The sequence below is a fragment of the Megascapheus bottae genome, chromosome 3, assembly GCF_031878675.1.
Source record: "Megascapheus bottae isolate mThoBot1 chromosome 3, mThoBot2.hap1, whole genome shotgun sequence".
Taxonomy (NCBI): Eukaryota; Metazoa; Chordata; class Mammalia; order Rodentia; family Geomyidae; genus Megascapheus; species Megascapheus bottae.
In genome coordinates this window covers 46,913,623-46,936,039 of record NC_143511.1, presented here as the reverse complement: position 1 = coordinate 46,936,039, position 22,417 = coordinate 46,913,623, and the positions used below count along the sequence as shown (strand labels likewise).

At 34.2% G+C, this 22,417-nt stretch overlaps 1 protein-coding gene across 1 annotated transcript in view; it reads right to left on the bottom strand.

The window, feature by feature from the left end:
* Cntln (centlein) overlaps positions 1–22,417 on the bottom strand; it is a 197,786-nt gene that overhangs the window by 92,053 nt on the left and 83,316 nt on the right. Inside the window, exons 9-13 of the mRNA XM_090330032.1 lie at positions 16,250–16,420; positions 14,343–14,468; positions 7,151–7,272; positions 5,908–6,027; positions 514–635 (exon numbers count right to left, since the gene is read on the bottom strand). Of these exons, the coding sequence (XP_090186158.1) occupies positions 514–635; positions 5,908–6,027; positions 7,151–7,272; positions 14,343–14,468; positions 16,250–16,420 (661 nt within the window). The remainder of the gene's footprint in view (positions 1–513; positions 636–5,907; positions 6,028–7,150; positions 7,273–14,342; positions 14,469–16,249; positions 16,421–22,417) is intronic.

The following is a 22,417-nucleotide window of genomic DNA, read 5'->3' as shown; positions in this document are numbered from 1 at the left end:
TCTTGCTAGTCAAACCTAGACCAAGATCTTCCTATTTACATCCCATATATAATAGAAATGGCAAGTGTCAACCACTATGTTCAAGTTTCTTTATTGAATGAGATGGAATCTCTTGTGCTTTCTCCTCAAACTAGATTCTGATCATTATTCTCCCCTTCTTAGCCACCTAAGTAAATAGGACTAGAGATATGAACCACTACTTTCAGCTATTTTAAACCTTTTGATAAATCTCAATTCTAATTGTAATACAGATTGTAGTAGTTTTAAGGCTAACATTTGTTGTTTTTGTTTTCTTGATGATTGCCATTTTGACTGGGGGTAAGATGAAATCTCAACATAATTTTGATTATAACCTTGTCTCAAACAAGACTTGAATGGATTCCTTCTATTTATCTGATTTTTCTCTTGTGAAGGTAAAAGGAAATAAGAAGGTTAAATTATTAAAAGAAGTTGATAATAAAACATCAAGAACTATATAATTTAACAATCTTTACATAGTTTAATGAAAATTACCTTCTCTTTTCTCAGCTATACATCTATTTAGTTCTTGTATACATCTATTCAGTTCTTGTATTGTTGCTTTATCAATAGACATATGTACTTTAAGTTCATCCAATTCTTCTTGAAGATTTAATCTATGGAAATTAGAGCAAAAAACAAATATGTAAAATGTATCAGCTAAAAAAAATAAAGAAACAAGCTGGGCTCTGGTGCTCTTGCCTGTAATCCTAGCTACTTAGGAGGCTGAGGTCTAAGGATAGGAGTACAAAGCCAGCCTAGACAGAAAGTCCATGAGAATGCTATCTCTAATTAACCACAGAAAACTAGAAATGGAGCTATGGCCTAAAGTGGAAGAATTTTGACCTTAACAGAAACAGTAACAAAAGCAAAACTCTCAGAGATAGTACCCAGGCCCTGAGTCTAAGCCCCACCACTGACCCCCATCCCCCAAAAAAGATAAACAAAAGCATTTAAAATAATTAAAAATAAAAATTTTAAAATAAAGGCACAACATTAACAAAATACAACTGAATTTCATACAACTGACTTTTTTAGTTGGTGTGGGTACTGGTTCTTTAATAAACTTAAGGCGTAGGTGTTATTCCTGAGTTTTTATGCCCAAGGCTAATACTCTACTTAATACAGAGCTCCACTTCTGGTTTTTGAAGGTAAGTCTTAGGAAATTCCCTGCCATAGCCATGGCTGGGTTTTGTTTGTTTTGTTGTTTTTGTTTTAATTATTGGGGCGATGTATAAGGTGTTATAGTTACATTTGTCAGGTAGTAGGTAAATTACTTGCTTCAACATTAATACCCTTTCCTTGTTTTTCTCCCACTTTCCCTTCCCTGATCCCTCCCACTCATCTCCTTTTTCCCCTTACCTTCCATATTTCAAATAAACAAATACATACATATATATATATGTACACACACACACACACACACACACACACACACACACACACACACACACACACACCAGGCAACAAAATCACATAGAATCACAGCATGAGATAAACCATAAGTGGAAAAAAAAAAGAAAAGAAATAACTTCACAAAGACATAAAACAATCACAAAGATAAACCTCTTGTTTCCATGTCCTGGAGCTCATTTTGTTTAGCCTCATCCTATATGGCCATATGTACATAGCTTTTGAGCTACTGTGATCCTCTACTAGGAGAATCCTAGATATATATAATACAAATGAGGGAAACCATGAAACCTTTGTTTCTTTAGGTCTGTCTTACTTCACTTAATATGATTTTTTTCCAAGTCTTTTCATTTCTGTACAAATGGGGCAATATCATTCTTTCTGATAGAAGCACAGAATTTCATCTATGCTTGGGCTGGGAGTTTTGCCTAGTGGTAGAGTGCTTGCCTAGCATGCACAAAGACCCGGGTTTGATTCCTTGGTACCATATACATAGAAAAGACAGAAGTGGTACTTTGGCTCAAGTGGTAGAGCTCTAGCCTTGAGAAAGCCCAAGGACAGTGCCTAGGCCCTGAGTTCAAGCCCTAGGACTGGCAAAAAAAAAAATTAGCTAGGCACAGTGGCTCACTCCTGCTATCCTAGCTACTTAGGAGGCTCAGATGTGTGGATCTTAGTTCAAAGCCAGCTCAGGCACTAAAGTCCTTGGGACACTTATCTCCAATTAATCATAAGAAAACAGGGAACTGGGGCTGTGGCTCAAGGGGTAGGGCAGTAGCCTTGAGTTGAAGTACTCAGGGACAGCACCCAGGCCCAGAGTTCAAGCCCCATGACCCCTTCCCTCAAAAAAAAAATACTACATCTCTTGATTCATTCATCTACTGAGGGGCTGCAGGTTTGGTTCCCTATCTTAGTTATAGTAAATAATTCTGCAATGAATATCATTGTGCTAGCACCTTTAGTATGTCTTTGTTTCTGGACATTTGGGTAAATGCCCAAGAGTGGGATTGCTGAGTTATAGGGGAGCTCCATGTTTAGTCTTTTGAGGAATCTCCATACTGCTTTCCAGAGTGGGTGAACAAGTTTACACACCCACCAACATTGTAGAATCATTTCTTTCTAGCCACATCCTTGCCAGTATCTGTTATTAGATTTCTTCACAATTGCCATCCTAACTGGAGTAAGATGGAATCTCAAACTTGCTTTTATTTGCATTTCTTGTATGGCCAGAGATGTTGAGAAAAATATTTCTTCATGTGTCTATTGGCCTTCTTCCTCTTCAGAGAAGTCTCTCTTTAGGTCTGTAGCCCACCTTTTAATGGGATAGTTGTTTCTCTGAGGATTTGTTTTTGAGAGATTCAATTTTTTGAGCTCTAGGAATATTTTAGATATGAGGCCCTTGTCTGTTGTATAGCTAGTAAAGATCTCCCATGCTGTGGGTTATTTAACTTGCTAGCTATGTCCTTTGCCATACAGAAACCCCAAAGTTTAATGCAGTCCCATTTGTCCAAACTTTCTTTGATTTTTTGTGCTTCTGGGCCTTTATTAAGAAAGTTTCGGCCTGTGCCAGGAAGCCCTAGTGTATCTCCTATTCCTTCCTGTAAAGTTTTCAAAGTATCTGTTTTTACCTCAAGGTCTCTGATCCATTTGGAATTATCCTGGAGCAGGATAACATATAAGGAACCAACTTTAGTTTTCTACAGGTGCTTAACTAGTTCTGCCAACAGTGTCTGGTTTTGAACAATAATTCTTATATCTTGGCATATGATTCTTATATCTCTAGCTAGACTTGCAGGCATAGGTCACATGCACCCAGTGCAATTGAATTTTAATATTTTAATAAAGAACTTTTATAAAGTAAAATGTTTAAAACTTCTGTTAACTTTATCCCAATGAAAATACTAAATACTTAAAATACTTAAGTTACATTTTAAGTTAATAAGTAACTCATTTGTGAGAGGAAGAGGCTTGCTAAATGGCCAGTTTGCTCTGAAATTTTGTAGCACACATGTGCTTCTACTTTTCAGTCTTCCTGCCTCAGCTTAATGAACATAAGAATTACAAGGTTGAGCTATCCTATCAAGCTAAATAATTTTATTTTCCAGTCCTGGGGCTTGAACTCAGGGCCTGAGCACTATACTTAAGAGGTGAGTACTCTGCCATTTGAGCCACAGCACCTCTTCCAGCTTTTTTATATATGTGGTACCAAGGAATTAAACCCAGGTCTTCATGCACGCTAGGCAAGCACTGTACCACTAGACCAAACTCCTGGCCCAAGCTAAATAATCTCTTAATGCCATATATATTTTTATTGTTGATAATTGAGTTTGAACTCAGAGATTTATGATTGCAAGGCAGTTTTTCTACTACTTGACTCATGACCTCCCCAGCTCTAGACAATATTTTATATCAGGTATTTAGTTTTTCAATCACTTTTAGCATAAAGATAGGCTAATGAAATATTAATAAAAATATTAAAACATACCATTATGCCAAATAAAAAAGTTACCCTTAAAAGTACAATGGAATTGAGGTACCATAATGAGCATCTGATCTAGATTATATATAAGAGCCCTCAGATAGTGAGCTAAGTTAGAATGAAAATTTAGACTAAAAGCCCTACATGAGAAATGTGACTACAGTACGATGGGAGACAAATCTTCATGAATAAAAATATAAAACTTCTAGGTAAACAAATATTAGTAAATATTTTCAACAATGTAGCAGAATATAAGATAAAATATAAAACTTAATAGTTTTCTATATAACAACAATGAACATGAGAAAAAAAATCAGGAAAACAATTCCATTCAGAATATCCCTAAAGCAAAAGCAAAAACTAAATAAATTTAGCTATATATAGTGGCTAACACTTGTAATCCTACCTATTAAAGAGTCTGAGATCTGAAGATCAGAATTTGAAACCAGCTCAACAAATTAAATGAGACTCTTAGCTCCAATTAGCCACCAAAAATAAGGCAGAAGTAGAACTGTGGCTCAAGTAGTAGAATGCTAGCCTTGAGCACAAAAGCTGAGAGACAGGACCCAGGCCCTAATTCAGGACAGGACTTGCACATACTTACCCAAACATACCCCTCAGACACAAAATCGTACTTTAAAGATAAAATGAAAAGAAACTGAAAAGTACTCAAGAAGATACAAAGACCTTGCATGTTTGTGAATATGAAGAAGTTGGTAATATTAGAAGCAACATACAGACAGATTCAAAGCATTAAAGGCATAAATGGCAGTGTCATCCATTGCTGAAACAGAAAAAGCTTTGTAAAAATACTGACAATATCAAGCGTTGACAAGAAAAGTGACTTTATCAGCATTAATCACAAGTAATATACTCTTAGAGGTAGATGAGGTAGTACACATTTAAATCTGATATGGTCATCGTTAAAAGTTTATCATTATTTAGAAAAGGCTGTAATTCAAAGTTATACATGTTACTTCATATATAAAATAAACTTCTGATTTACAGCTAGAAAACTCAGTGACATTTAATAGGAATATGTCACATGATGCTAAGTTCTAGCAAAGTAAAAGTCATCCAGACTTTCAAAGATTTATGTGGTCTGAGTGTCAAAACTTAACTCTACAAAAGAAAATAGTTAAGTAACAGGAAAGGCTAATTGTATTGGTCTAATTTTTCTTTATCTAAGAAAAAATGTGTTCATCTTTTCCAAGCTGAATATTATAGCCTGTGAATTATAAGATCAAGCAAACAAACTGTATGTTTTCTAAAATATGAGTATCTTTCATCAAGTTTTATACTTAGGGCAGCTAAAAGACCAAGTGGAGGGATCAGCATTAAGCCCAAAGGACAGGCAGTGCACAGAAAGAAAGAAAGCAATTCCCTTGTGTCTTTTGCAGGTCACTACCAAGGACCATGTTAGCAGATCCACACCAGACCCTTAACAGGCAGTTCTGCTGCTACCAGTAATTAGCTTGGACAGCTCTGGCTCCAAGAGTAGCAGCAAGGCTACACCATAATGAGCTCAGCTGGGATTAGCAGGACAGGGCAGGGAACCAAGAGAGCTCAAGCATTCTGCATTGCGTATATATCTAAGAGATCAAACAAGGATGGCTGGCTAGGTTATCCCCTCTCCACCTCATTCCAAAAATGAAGCACGGCAGTCTCTAAAATACAAGCTAATGAGGAGCGACACCTCCAACAGATGAGAGCCACATTAATTAACACAATCCCTAGATCGTATTATACAGTTTCCAACAGACATAGCTAATATGCAACTTGTTATTGCATAACACACACACACACACACACACTCACGCACAAACACACACACATATATATGTATTCTAAAATGCAGCCTTTTGTTGCTATTTGTATTGACAAAATCCAGATTATTTCACTTTAAAATTTTATGGTGTTTCTGTAATAGCCTTTAAGCCACAAAACAATTCCTTTATGTTTATTTAAGTCCATATTATTAAAAAGAAAAAGAAACTCACTTTTCAATCATTAGCTCCTGGTTTTCCCTTTTGAAATATGCCAGCTCATTCCATACAGCATCAGAATCTTCTTGTTGAAGTTCTTGTGGATCTGCTCTCTTTATTTTTCTGATTTCAGTCCTATTTTTAATGAATTTTTTCTCAACATATTTAAAGTGAAATAAAAATTAACTTAGATTCCTTAAAATTCAGAAATATCTTTTGACCTAATTTCAATTACTAATTTGAAGTTGATATATTTCCTAAGATAATAGTGTACAGAAGCTAAAATCCTATGTTACAATTTCCTATAGCTAAATTGCTACCATAGAAAGCAGATCCTCTCTAGCAGTGATTAACAGAAAAGTTAGGTGTTGAGGCTACATCTAGGAAAACTGACTTGATTACTGCTTTACTGACACATGACTAGAAATATCTTTTTTATTCATCAAAGCAAAAATTAGATGTGACGATTATCTACAAGTAATTCCAAATGGCCTTTACATTTTCATTTCCTATACATAAAACAAACTTAATTTTTATTTTTTAAAAATTCTATACTGGCCAATTTGGAAACAATATTTCTCTACAGAACAGACCAATGTATATCATCAACATTGCCCTAAAGGATCCATCTCAAAAGATGAGATGGTAGTAGATTTTCTGTACTCATTCAGTTCTTTGCCCTCTGTTGAAACTGTTAACAGGGGAGCCACTTACAACTAACCAAGTTCTGAACACCTGTTCCGAGCAATTGAACTGAGACCGCCAATTCATTCAGATAAGCAGGAGAACAAACTGATAGATTGTAAAGATCTTCAAACTGTGTTGTAGGTTAAAATAATCTTAAGACAGCTATTATATGTGGATTTTACATTTCTTCTTATCTTTTTAATAAAACTTAAAACACTCTGCATCACAAAAAATAATATTTATATTTTACTTATTTAAAAGCAGATTTATATAATAACTTTCTTGATAGTATTTTTGCTTAAATATGTTCTTTACTTAAAATATTAAGATATATGCGATAATTCTTAATTAGCTACTGCAACTGACACCTTCAAATGATAGGAAAATCTATAGTATGGTTAACACAATTCTGTTTTCATTTGTTACATTCTGCATTTATAAAATTTATAATAAAGATCTGACTGCCAAATAATGTGTTTAAATCCAAACAAAAGCCATTAAAACAACTATATAATTCTACACCATTCCATTTAATATTTAGGGAAATGTCTTTATGAGCCATGTAACTCACATGCCACTGCCTTCTTCCCACTGTTTTAATTGCTCTTTTACTGCTCTGTAGTTGGTCTGTAACATCTGTAGTCTTTCTTTGCGTTTTTCATGGGCATCTCTTAGCTCATCATTTTCTTGGCACTATACAATACAAAGAAGGTTTACAAGTTTAAAGAAAGTATTGTTTTATGTAAAAGGTTACTAATCTAAGTGAATCCGAAGGAAAACAATGTGAAAAATGAATGCCTTTACATTTCTTAAGCAAAAGGGAAGTAATTCCTCAAATAACAAATACAGTAAATCTGATTGTATAATTTGCTCAGCTCACTGAATTTCTTATTGTATTCAAATAATTTCCAAATTTGCTGTCAAATTAGTTTCTTTTCTTTCCATGGATTAGGACTTTATAATATATGTCTGTGTATATATATATATACATATACAAAAAATCCATAAGTATTTTTTGTAAACTTACTTTTTTCCCCAACATATAATAAATGATTAGCTTGTTAAAATGTAAGGACAATAATCAAAGTAGGATTTTTAGGACCTTGACTCAGAATTGAATACATAATATAGCACAAGAAGTTCACAGAAGGAAGAAAATAAAACTCAATCTACATTAAAAACATAATTTCTGTTTTGAGGGATTTAATCATTAAAACCTGAAAGGAGAGAAATAGGTTTAGTACTCTTGAAGAAGGTATAAATGTTTATTGGCTATCGCTCATTAAAGAGAGCCAGCAACTCCTAAAAGTATAGCATGAAATAAATATTATATTAAATATTATCATTATTCATTAGATGTAAATAAACTGATAAAAGGCCAGATTCTTAATCTTTAAAAGAAATTCACATATTTATGAACTAAGTTTCTCTAATATGAAACTTCTTCAGTTCCTTCAATTAAAACAAATGTTCATATCTCTATATGAATGAATTTGTATGTTTATTTGCAGGTATAAATAATATGGAAAACAAAGGCATTACATATGTCTTGCAGTGGCACAAAGCAAAAGTTTGCCTTTTTTACTCTTTCTTGCTCCTAGGTATTAACAGCGATGTTCTTGCCTTTGGAATCCAGTTTTCATGGCCATTTGTGTCTCATCTAAGTAGTGAAACAATGCTTTATAGACTTTCCAAAACTTTGGCGCAGTTGCATCTGTTTCATCAGGATGAATACTTCTACTTTCTGCTTTGATTAGACTTCCATTAGGATTTTGCTTTTAAGTAACTAACAGGACACAGTGAATATTATACATATCACGCAGTACAGTATTATACAAGCCTTGTGGAAATGGAAGTGCTTGATAACTCAAAAGTACGAGAATGAATTCTTCTCACAGGGGTATATAAAACAGATGTTAATTCAAAGTGTTTCAGAATGTATAAAAGTATCAAGTATTGCAAACATGTTAAGAAGCAGTGCCATTTATTAAATTTTAAAAAGTCAAACTTCCAGATACTGAGTTTAATTTTGTTTCTTTTGTTGAATAACTGCAAATAAGGGGCCAATAGTATGTAAGATATTAAGTATTAGATTTCTTGATCCTGGCCATTCTAACTGGAGTGAGGTGGAATCTTAGAGTTGTTTTGATTTGCATTTCTTTTATGACCAGAGATGTTGAGCATTTCTTCATGTGTCTATAGGCCATTTTTGTTTCTTCTTCAGAGAAGACTCTCTTTAAGCCTTTGGCCCATCTTTTAATGGGATGGTTGTTACTTTGGAGATTAGTTTTGGATTGATTCATTTTTTTGAGCTGTTGATATATTTTAGATATGAGGCCTTTGTCTGTTGTATGGTTGGTGAAGATCTTCTCCCACTCTGTAGGCTTCCTACTAGCTATGTCCTTTGCCATACAAAAGCTCTGCAGTTTAATGCAGTCCCACTTATCTCTAATTTGTTGTGATTCTTGGTCCTTATTAAGAAAGTTTCGACCTGTGCCAAGGAGAGCTAGAGTATCTCCTATTCCTTCTTGTAAAGTTTTCAGAGTGTCGGCTTTTACCTCCAGGTCTTGAATCCATTTGGAGTTAATTCTAGTACAGGGTGACAAAGAAGCATCCAACTTTAGTTTTCTGCAGGAGCTTAACCAGTTCTGCCAGCACCACTTGTTGAAGAGGCTATCTTTGTTCCATTCTATTTTTTGGCTCCCTTGTCAAAGATTAGGTGACCATAGGTCTGTGGTTTAATATCTGGGTCTTCAGTTCTATTCCATTGGTCTTCAGGCCTGTTCTTGTGCCAGTACCAAGCTATTTTGATAATTATAGCTCTGTAATACAGTCTATAGTTTGGAATTGAAATTCCTCCTGCGCTGTTCTTTCTGCTAAGAAGTGTTTTTGCTATACGGGGTCTTTTATTATTTCATATGAAATTTTGGATTGCCTCTTCTATTTCTTTAAAGAATGACATTGGGAGGGGATGTGGCCAGGAGGGATCACTACTACACTGTTGGTGGGAGTGCAAACTCGTTCAACCACTATGGAAAGCAGTATGGCAGTTCCTCAAAAGACTAAACATAGAGCTCCCCTATGACCCAGTAATTCCACTACTTGGCATTTACCCAATCATCCAGAAACAAAGACATACTAAATCCACCAGCACAACAATGTTCATTGCAGCACTATTTACTATAGCAAAGATATGGAACCAACCTAGATGTCCCTCAGTTGATGAGTAGATCAACAAGATGTGGTATTTGTACACAATGGAATTCTATGCTGCTGTCAGAAAGAATGACATCGCCCCATTTGTAAGGAAATGGAAAGACTTAGGAAAGATCATATTAAGTGAAGTAAGCCAGACTCAAAGGAACTTAGGCTCAATGGTTTCCCTCATTTGTCATAATCAGTAGAAACCTTGGGCTCTCCTAGCAGAGATTTGCAATAGAGCAAAACCTTGATACAAAAAGGCCATATAGTAGGATGCTAAATGAAAGGATCTCTAGGATATAGAAACATAAGCCATATAATGAATGATTGTTGTTCTTAAGGTACTATGCTATCTCTCATCTCTTTTGCTGTCCCTTGGTTATCTCATATTGTTACAGTATCTCACTTTGTTACCTGATATATTGGATATATTTGTATTTGGTTATTTGAAATTGGATAGGGAATGGGGGAAAACAAGATGAGGGGTGGGGTGGGGGGGTGGGAAATGGGGACCAAGACATTTGAAAGAGTATCAATGTATGGGAATTGATGCACCATCTATCTGGCAAATATCATGTAACCCTTCTATTAATTACAATAAAAATATATGAGAAAAAAACATTGTCAACAGGATAATTTACATTCACTTTGCCCTGTAATTTTTTGTTTTTGCCAGTCCTGGGCTTGAGCTCAGGGCCTGAGCACTGTCCTTGGGCTTTCTCAAGGCTAGAGCTCTATCACTTGAGCCTTATGTGGTACCGAGGAAATGAACCTGGGCCTTCATGCACGCCAGGCAAGCACTCTACCACTAGGCCAAACTCCCGGCCCCTGCCCTGTACTTTTTACACAGTCTGATGTATATTCTACATTGAACATTACATCTCAATCCAGGCTAGGCACATTTTGAGAGTTAAACTGTCACTTTTTAGCTAGTGGCTTTTACTGCCAGTATTCTTTTTTTTTTTTTTTGCCAGTTGGGACTTGAAATCAGGGCCTGAGCACTGTTCTTAGGTTTTCTCAGGGATAGAGCTCTACCACTTGAGCCACAGCACCATTTCCAGCTTTTTTCTATGTATATGGTACCGAGGAATTGAATTCGGGTCTTCACGTGTACTAGGCAAGCATTCTACCACTAGGCCAAACTTCTAGCCCAGCACTGTCAGTATTCTAAAAATTGCCAGTATCATATCAGCTACCATTGAGCATTGAATTTATGCGCATTGTTTTCCTTAATTCTAAAACACCAACTAATTTCACCATGCCATTAAAGAAAGAATTTAGGCTCACTAGGAAATATTTCAAATCCCATGTATCATTTCCAATATGCTATTAAAGGAGACATACTAATAATAGCACTGAATGCGGCCACTGATGATTCCTAAAGACTTAACAAAAATGTTCAATAGCAGCAAATAGTTTTAGTTTTCCTGTAGTAATTCAAATAAGTAGCTATTTCCATTAACTAGTAATGCGTTTTTTGCTTTAATTTTACTTGGTGCTTGATTTTTTATCTCTAACACTAAAATATTTACAGAAGTTTTAGAAATATTAAAAGTTAAACTAGGGGCTGGGGTTGGCCTAGTGGTAGAGTGCTTGCCCAGCAGGTACAAAGCTCTGGGTTTGATTCCTCAGTACCACATATGCAGAAGAAGCCAAATATGCTGTGGTTCAAGTGGTAGAGCACTAGCCTTGAGAAAACCCAAGGACAGTGCCTAGGCCCTGAGTTTAAGCCTCAGGAATGGCAAAATTAATTAATTAATTAATTAATTAAAGTGTATAAAGTTAAACAATATACTAAAACCAAACTAAAAACTATTTATAAATAAATGTAGCAGAAATACTAATAGTTTTATTGTATTTTATTGTCAGGATAATGTGTAGAGGGGTTACAGTTACATTCGTCAGGTAGTGGGTATGAGGCTTCTCAAACTTTTGATAGACCTTCTCATGTTTTTATCCTCCTTTCCTTCCCGGTCTCCTTCCTAATCATCTTGTTTTCCCCCAGAAATGCTAATCATTTTTAAAAGATAGTTGAACCCGGCTGGGAGTTTGGCCTAGTGGTTAAAGTGCTTGCCTAGCATGCACGAAGACCCGGTTCGATTCCTTGGTACCACAAACATACAAAAAAAGCTGGAAGTGGTGCTGAGGCTCAAGTGGTAGAGCTCTAGCCTTGAGAAAGTCCAAGGACAGTGCTCAGGCCCTGAGCTCAAGGCCAGGACTGGCAAAAAAAAAAAAAAAGATAGTTGAACCCATATATAACTAATTTAATGTACTAAATTAATCCTGGCACTAGTGTTCAGTTATCCTACTCCAAAAACAGTAAAATTTTACAAAAATGTGAATGTTAGATTACAAAGATTTCACAAAAAGTTTCCTATTTAATCCTACAAGAACAGATGTCAGATGAAGTTGTCAAAAGTTGATAATCTTTAAAGAAGTAATAACTCTTTATATCTTACTTGACATATGAGATCAAAACCAAAATTGTGCTTAATTTAGGAAATATTACCACCAACTTCCTTAAAAACAAATCAAGTATGTTAATGATACCTTTCATATCACTAACTCAAAGGAACCATACAAAAATATTACAACCTATATCTAGTAGCAAATGAGTAAGATTCATACCGTAGATCACCCTAAAATTGCTAAACTACAAATTTTGTAGTTTTGTGTACAAGCAAGTTTAACTGACTAAAAAAAATTAGGAAATGGAGAATTTGTATCAGCTAACTTTCTTCAAAAATATTTGTAAACTTATTTTAATTTCATAAGATAGAAAGTTTTTATCTAGTCTTGTTTGGATAAAATCTCAATGAGAATAAGGTAAATAAAAGCAGCATAAATTCTGTTGGTTATGCAGTGACTCAATCTTAACAGAATTTGAACAAGAGTTTATATAAATAAAAATAAGGTACTTAATAAAATGCAAAGAATTCCATTAAGACTATTAAATTTCAGCATATTTCATAAAATACTTATATATCATGATTTTGAAAAATACATGTTAACTATCTTTGACACACAGTTAAACAGCACTAAGAAGTGCTAACAGAATCAAGTTACCAAATGCATGAAAATCAATGAAGAATTGTATAAAGCTCCAATGTACTAAATTTTATTTTAGAAGTTGTTCGGTTACATCATTCATGACATCAGAATTACAGTTAGATAAACAAATGCAATCATGCTATTCATCACCCATTATATAGAAAATGACCTATGTGAGTTGTGGGAAGGGGAAACTGGGGTAAAGAGGGTGGTGACACTCTCCAAAAAAAAAAAAAATGATCTGACATAAGAAATGGTAGCTCCAGTGTACAGCACCACTTTTTGTTTTGTTTTGTTTTTCCTGTTGGACGTGGGCCAGGGCATTGTCTCTGAACTCTTCAGCTCAGGCTAACAGGCACTCTACCACATGGAGCCTTAGATCCACTTCTGGTTTTCTGGTGGTGAACTAGAGATGAGAGTCTCATGAATTTTTATGCCTGGGCTGGCTGTGAACCATAATCTTCAGATTTCAGCCTTCTGAGCAGATAGGATTACGGGCATGAGCCACCTGTGCCTGACTATTCCAGATTCTTTCACACATTTTTTTTGTCTTATCTGACTCAAGTAGACTATATATAGAGAGAGAACTGTATGCATGAAGAACATCCTCTGATAAAAAGAATTGATGAAGTATAAATTGGGATGTCTAACCTCTCAAAGCCAAAATAATACAATATATGTTTATTTTTAAATGTGGACAGTGAACCCTTTCAAATGTTATCTTATGGGACAAACTCAGTTGAAATGATAAAATAATGAATTTTTAGAGTACTAAATATTGAACATAGGCCTCACAATTACTAACACTACTACCTGAGCTATGTCCTAAGGCCTTTTTGCTAGAGTTGGTTTTTAGACAGGTTCTTGCACTTAGGCCTGAGTCTGCCTTTGAAAGAACTTTTTACCTTCTTCCCCCCTAAATCTGGGATCACAAAAGCAAGCCACCATGTCTGGACAAAATACTAGTGTTAAATTGACACCTTCAATATGTAAATATGTACATGTGTATGTATTTTTTGTGGAAGTGTATAAAACTCTATACCTTTCATGTTGAAAAATGATTGTATTATTAAGTCACACCCTCAGCTCTGAATAACTAAGTTTTACATACAGGATAACTATAAGTGACCCAAATTATTACTGTTTTAAAACTCACTTTTAGTTTTAAAGATAGATAATATATATTAAATGTAAACAAACAATAAATTCTCTTTCCTCTTCTTAAGAGTTCTATGCCTCTGAGAAACAATAAATCCATTACCAACTTACAACAAAAATAAAAATAAATTGAAAGTAGTGAATATTTCATTTCAAGAAGCAAATATTTCAAGACATTAGGATCTATAGAAATATACAAAAAAAAAACCCATCAAGAGATAGAGTACATGTTCTTTTCAGGCAATTAAATCCAGGCAAGAAAAACGACAAATAGTAATATGTGAAATGAATGTTTACTTTGGTATATTTTTATATTTGCATGGTAACTACTAAAGAAATGATTTAATGTTCACCTTTAGTTGTAGTGTCTTCTCTAAGTTTTGAATCTTTCTTTCAGCCATTTTTAGCTTTTTTAGTTTCTCAGAGTCCAAGAAAGAGCTCTTTGGGGACAAAGACCTTGAACGTTTCACAGGTGGTTCCTCGAGAATAAAACAAGGACATGGTTGAACTAGTTGAAACACTGGATTATGAAAGACATGCAAAATTAAAGAACAAGTAATTTTGAATACTAATAATGAATTATAAAAAAAAAGTCCTGCATGGAATACCAGAGAAATAACAAGCAAAATTACCACAGTGCTACCACTAAAGGTTTCTCTGTGACTCGTTAATGAGAATATTCATTTACATTTACATTGTTTCTTTCAGAATAATGATGTCCCATTAGGGAAGACTAAAGGGTTATAGACTCAGAAATGCAAGAAACCTCATTACAAAGGAGGGGATAGAGGCTGGTCTAATTGCTCTATAAGGGTCCAAGGTTACACTTGATAGGACAACCAGAAACAAGAGGGAAAGGATTTTTTTTTCCCTTTGAAATAGTTTAACACACTGTGAAGTTGAAGGAACAATATGCTAGAGGAATATAAATACAACAGACAGTAGATCTTATACCATAATGACCATATGGTCATTAACTATAATGTGGCTAACTAGAGACAAGAATGTGTGTTTATATTATGTACAGTTTCATATACCAATCTGGAGAAGTAATATGAGAAGGCAGCTATTAACCTGGGCAACATAGTGTTCATCCTAATGTATGTCCTTACAAAAAAAAAACTGTATAAAATACGTTCTCTTTCTTTACTTTTATTAAAAGAAGACTATCCACCATGTAGTATATTTTTAGACTTTAGCAATACAACAAGCAAATAAAGGAAGTCCTATAATGTTGCATTTCTGTTTAATAAAAATGTTTAACTTAAACATGGAAAGACATGTATGATGCAGTTATGAATTTATAAATGAATACAATTTATTTCTCTGAGAATAACTAACAATAGTACAGGGATTTTTAAGAGTAAACACAGAGTCATGGGTCTAATTTCAAATGCTTCCTTTAGGAAGACAGTTTGTTTTACTCAAGAAAAAATGGAAAAATAAAAATTATCTCAAAAAGTTTGTTTTAAATATATATATAAATTCTTCCTGTTTTGCTGATATAACAGTTTTAAGAAAAATAATCTAAATGTCCTTACTTTTAGAGAAATGTCCTTTCAAATTTATGTGGAAATAATATAACTAATAAAACTGCTGTAAGTATAATTTAATTTTTGCATTAGCCTACAATCTGGAGAATCCTTTGATGCATAACTCCAATATGTAATGAATACTAAAAAAGGAAACTCAAAACAGTAATGAGAACATGTAATATAAAACATGTTAATTTTTCTCTGTTGTTACCCTTTAAACCTATAAAAATACCAAAGCATGTACATGACTGCTAAAATACATTTATCATTTTATATTCCACATTGACCATATATTAAATACCATATTAGACTAATATGAAAATTTAGAAATTTTAGAAAGTTCACAAATTTAGAAAGTTTAGAAATACTTTAAATCTCAATGAAATTTAGAAATTGAGAAATAATATCATTTTCAAAGAAATAACCAATACTGTACCATGTTATCATAAAGATATTTATGAAAGTTTTTAATTTAATTATATAATTCACTGACAAAACAGTAATACTAACAATATACTTAATTAAATATGGATCATATGATTTAGTCTTTCAAAGGAAACATTTCCTACTCCTAGGATGGCCTTCTAATAATCATTTAGCATATAATATTTTCATATTCAGTAAATATAAACAAAGAAGTACATAGCACTGTTCATTTGTTAACTTCCTCTTTTGCCTTGCCATCCTCATCCAGAAAAACTCACAAAATGACTAGAGAGCCCTACCTTCTGTTTTCCTTCAATACTTTTCATAATGCTCTTTTCTGAAAAAATGGTGCAGTTATTCTCTGAAAGCTTTTGATTTGCAGTTTTCAGTTTCTCTTGTAAATACTCAATTTCAGACTTCTGTGAGACCATTAGTGTTTCTAAGCTTGTTAGTGATGGCGGTTGAGACACCTGTTTTTAATAAATATATAGGCACGGTTATATATTAGTGACTAACACATGAAAATACTATATATTACATTATATATATATGATAAGCATTCATGGAAAAGTCATTTTAACAGTAAACAGCTACAAGGAACTGAACCACAGCTCAGTAGTAGAGGTTATGCATACCACACAAAAGGAACTGCATTGTTAAAAAAAAAAGCTATCATTACCTAAGTTTATCACGAAGATATGCTTCAATTAAATACCAAGTCTCTCTCTACATATAAATATTTCCATAAACAGTTTTATACAGATTTACTAGAAAGAAACTTATAAATTATGGCTTTATGATATACACTAGTCATCTATAAATTTACCTATTTCCTCATGAAATAACATATCACTAAATCATCAAGAGTCATAGTATCCTAAAATATTAACCTGAGAGAATGAAAATAGTAACAGACTACGTCCAACTGTCAAATAATATATAAATCATAACTTAATAATGATGCTACAAGAACTTTTACATATTTAGAAGTAAAAAAATATTCAGCATTCCCTTCTGAAAACTTATTTACGTGCCAAGTAAATTGCTAATGCTAGACCTAAAAGTTTAACAACCAAAGTCTCACAAAAAGTAAGCTGATAAGAAACCTATTAATGAAAATTAGTATGATAGAAATTCTACCATCTGTACTGACTTGATATCATAAGATTTAAATGTATATATTCTATTTAAAAGTAACCACGTCATTTCCAAAAGCTAAAGTTATTTAATCATAGTGGAAAAAAAGCTTTTGTTCTTACTCACCTGGAAATGTCAAATCTTATGGTGTGAACATTATCAATATGGATGCAGTAGCCCTGAAAGTATTTTCACTTAAAAGTTACAGGGAAGCCGGTAGCAGTGGTTCATGCCTGTAATCCTAGCTACTCAGGAGGCTGAAATCTGAAGATTGTTATTCAAAGCCAGCCCGGGCACTAAATTCTGTGAGACTCTTAACCACCAGAAAATCGAAAGTGCCACTGTAGCTCAAGAGAAAGGGAAGCAGCCTTGAGATGAAGAGCTCAGTACAAGGGCCAGACCCAGAGTTCAAGTCCCATGAATTCATAAGGGGTAATAGGGGGTTAGAGAGTTTTTAAATAGGGCCTTAAGTTTCACTTAATGTTTTAGATTCCCATTCCTCCTAAATGATGTTTCTAAGGACAATGAGAATATATGTATGTATACAGATTTATATGTATGCATCTGTATGCATGTGTCTAAGTATACATGTAAGTCCTAAACAACTAAGTAATCCTATTTTTCCCAGTTTTGACTTTGTTTTCTTTTTTAAGGAAAGCAAAATTTCCTATTTCTAACTTGAAATTTTAGGGATAATACATATTATACTATCCATATATTTAATTACCTAATTTGTTTTCCAGCCTTTATTTTATCATCTTACTAAAATTCTTCTTCAAGGTGTTGTTTTTATTACAGTATTTTCACCATTGTATTATTTATTCCATTACATTTTTGAACACTTAAAATAATTTACAGGGCCTGTAGTTTGGCCTAGTTGTAAACTGATTGCCTAGCACATACAAAGACCTGGGCTCAATTACTCTGTATTACATATATTGGTAAGGCCAGACATGGTGCTATGGCTCAAGAGGTAGAACTCTAACCTTGAGAAAAACCAAGGACAATGTTTAGGCCCTTGGTTCAAGCCCCAGAACTGGCAAAAAAAAAAATTACAACATTGCTCTTCCAAAGAGTCTATATGTATCATATTCTCACTGCTTTTAACACTGTACAGCTTTTTCAAAATCAAAATTATGATGTTTGTCAGATTCTGGTGGCTCATGTTTATAATCCTAGCTACTCAGGAGGCTGAGATCTGAAGGTCAAGAGTCAAGCCAGCTCCAACAAGAAAGTCCATGAGATTCTTACCTAAAATTAACCACTAAAAAAGCTAGGAATGGAGTTGGAGCTCACGTGATAGAGTGCTAGCCTTCAGCACAAATGCTCATTATCAGAGCACAGAACTTCAATTTAAGGTCCAGGACTGACACACAAACACGTACAACTAGAAAACAGTTTTCATTAGATACTAAATAATTTTTAAGGCTAGCTAGGTTTTCATTAACAATATGAAGAATATAGGAATATTCTGTCACTAAATTTTCAGTAATTTATACAGTCAATTCAAAATTTAAAATAAGAGAAACATAATTCCACTTTACTGGTATAAGTAATAAGCAAACTAGGTTCTTTCAGAAGAATTTAGTGTTCTTAAATTTTTTGTCATTGTCATTGGTGGGTTATATCTTATTTATGGATACGAAAATTAATCGGTCAAGAAACTAAATAAAGATTCAGGAAGAAAAATGCTTTAAAAATGGATATTTGGGGGCCAGATGTTTGGTCTAGCGGTGGAGTGCTTGCCTAGCACGCATGAAGACCAGGGTTCCATTTCTCGGCATCACATACATAAAAAAATAGCAAAGGGGTGCTGAGGTTAGCCTTGAGAAAGTCCAAGAACAGTGCTCAGGCCCTGAGCTCAAGCCCAAGACTGGGAAATAAAAAATGGATACTGGGTATCAATGTGTGAGAAGTAATGCAACTACTATCTGATGAATGTAACTGTAACCCCTCTATTCATTACCACGATAACAAAAAATAAAATGGAAAAAAAGAAGGTAATCTATTACATTGGTTAAGAAAATAAAGAAAAAGATTAAAAATGGATACCAGCACTATAATCATAACAAAATTATTTTCAATATTACTGCAATTAATACTAATAATATAAGCATTTCTAACAACAGAGTATGCATCATTTTTCCAAACTCTCTAGTAAGTAACTTTAAAATAGAAATATTATGAAAATAGCAACTCAAATTCACCCAAGAGCAATGAAGATAATGTAAAGTTGTAAAATAGGTTATATTTGGTTTGCTTTAAAATAATAGCATTTTAGGGCTGGGAGAGTGGCTTAGTGGTAGAGTGTAGGCCTAGCGCCAGAGCCAGCCGGCAGCAAGGCAGGATACCTTATTTAGGGGGTGAGGATGAGAAAAGAAAAAACAAGATTCAGATGGGGTCGGGAGGGCAACAGCCCCAAGACTACAGCCTAAGTCTGGAAGCTTAAGACTGGAGCACCCGTTTATTTCCTGTTCCAGTCTAATATAGTCTCTACAGAACAAAAACCTGTCAGGTGTTACATTGATAATCAAGCCTCAGCAAAAAATGATAAAGCAATAACACATTGGTACTTACTGGTAATCAAGTCTCTGCAGAAAGTGATTCACAATACCAACGATATAGCTCAAAGTTCATAGGCAAGGCGTCATACATGACAGATCATTTCTTGTGTGGTTATCTTACTCAGTGATGCAAATTCATGGGCCAGCCTGACCCCACACTCAGCTCCCAACAGCCTAGCATGCACAAAACCCTGGGTCGATTCCTTGTAATCACATACACAGAAAAAGCCAGAAGTGGTGCTGAGGCTCAAGAATAGATGACTATCCATGAGAAAACCCAAAGACAGTACCCAGGCCCTGAGTTCATGCCCCAGGACGACAAAAAAATAGCATTTTAATCCATTTGAGATGTTTGTACATACTAACCTTTGTACAGTCTTCCACAAAAATAATTTATGCATGCTCTCAATCTCTTTAAATTGGTTTTATGTCTCTAGATTTTTGTCACTTTACTAGAAATACATTTATCAGAACTATTTTACATTTTTCACAGTACAACTATATACCTTTCCTGTTGCTGTTTCAGTGGTACTGCGTTGGAACTCAGTGTCTAGCATTTCCTCGGCTGGAGTTTCATGATTTGAGGCACACCACTAGTCCATTTTACTCCATTTTAGAGATAGGACCTCACTTCCTTCCAAAACACATGCCTGAGCCAGTATCTGCCTACTTTAGGCTTTATATAATTGCTGAGAACTTAGGCACATGCCACTATGCCTGGCAAATGTCTATGGAGTCTCATAGAATATTTTCGCCAGGATACATTCCAGCCATGATTCTCCTGTTTTCTGCCTGCCAGTGAAGAAGCTGTGATTACAGGCATGAGCCACTGGTTCCCTGTGTAAACATTTTTAAGTATAAGAGAATGGCAGATATTTGTGCAATTCCAGCTCTTGGGAATCCTACATAGCAAGTTCCAGGCAAGCCCAGGCTTATACAGTGAGATCCTATCTCAAACAAAAAAAAAGCAAAACATATACCCAAAATAACTAGAGGGCTGGAAGTTTGGCCTAGTGGTAGAGTGCTTGCCTAGCACACACAAAGACCCCAGTTCAATTCTTCGGTACTTCACACATAGAAAAAAGCTGGAAGTGGTACTGAGGCTCAAGTGGTAGAGCTCGAGCCTTGAGAAAGTCCAAGGACCGTGCTCAGGCCTTCAGCTCAATCACAGGACTGCAAAAAAAATGCTAAATGGTATTCAATGTTTTTATTAAGGGATATGTATTTGTGGCAGGTGCTATTCCACTCCATTCCCTGAATCACAGTAGACTGTGGCTTACTTATCTATTCGATTTTTACAAGAAGCACAAAAAGGATTTCTAAGAAAGGCCTCAAAATTTTAAAAGTTGGATGGAGAATAGTTCATGATCCCTGTATTTTAAGAATATGGTAATAGAAGTATAACCTGATACAAATTTGCTAAGAAAATTTTGAAATATTCATTGACTATAAAAATATACATACCTTTGACTTTGACATTCTCCATATGCTGATGAATGAGATGGAAATACATCCAATGATAATTTCAGAAAAGCAGACTACTTACATATAGATTCCAAACATACATAGAAAAAAATTACTCTTGTAGAGTTTCTAAGGAGACAGATTGTATGTATGTACATACTTCCAAACTATTGTACTACCTACTTTTAGTAAATTTAGTTTATATATGTATATACATATACATACATATTACATTCATAGTTTGTATATGTCTATGAAGATATATGTATAGACCCTTAGAACACTATGTGTCTTTATATATTCTGTCCTCTTTACGGGGTATATAGAGTAATCAAGTAAGTAAATCCCATTGGGTAGAAATTTACTCTATAACTCTTAAAGTTACAGAAACTTTAAGCCAGGAGCCAGCAGCTTAAATTAGTAATCCTTACTACTCAGGAGCCAAGGTATGAAGATTACAACTTGAAAACACCCTGGGAAGGAAAGTTCATGAGACTCTTACCTCCAATTAGTCACTGAAAATCTGGAAGTGGAGCTGTGGATCAAGTAATAGTATGAGACTTGAGCAAAAATGCTCAGAGATAGTGCCAAGGACTAGCACACACACACAAAAATTAGTCACAGAAAAATTTTAAAAGTTCTATTTTTTGCTAATAATCATTTCACAAATAAAATTTTCTCTAATAATTAGAAAATTATTTTGTTCTTTAGAATTATTAAAATATCTAATATTGCATTGTTAATTTTGAATAAATTTCCTGTCGAAGATACAGAAGTAAAAAGGGGCTTTTCAGTATTGTGTCAATTTAGCAACAAAGGTTTGCAGACACCTATAGGTGTCAAAATTAATTTGACAGTCAATAATTAATTTATAGAATTTTACATGTCTTATCTCATTTACTTATGAATTTTTTTCAAACCCTACCAACATGTAATACTGCCTATTGTAAACACAAACATTTTAAAATGATATTTTAGTAAAAGAAAATAGCTTTTCCAAAAGAGCATTCAAGTGTAGAGTGTTTGCCTAGCATGCACAAAGCCCTGGGTTCAATTCCTCACTACCACATACACAAAAAGAGCCAGAAATTAGTGCTGAGGCTCAAGTGGAAAAGTGCTAGCCTTGAGCAGAAATTCAGGGACAGTGCCCAAGCCCTGAATTTAAGCCCCAGGACTGGCAAAAATTATGCAAGTACATATTATATATCATATATATTTAAAGCTAGATAAATATATATAGATATACATGATTTATTCTTATGCATAAATCTGAAGAAACTTGATTACTTAAATTAAACTTTA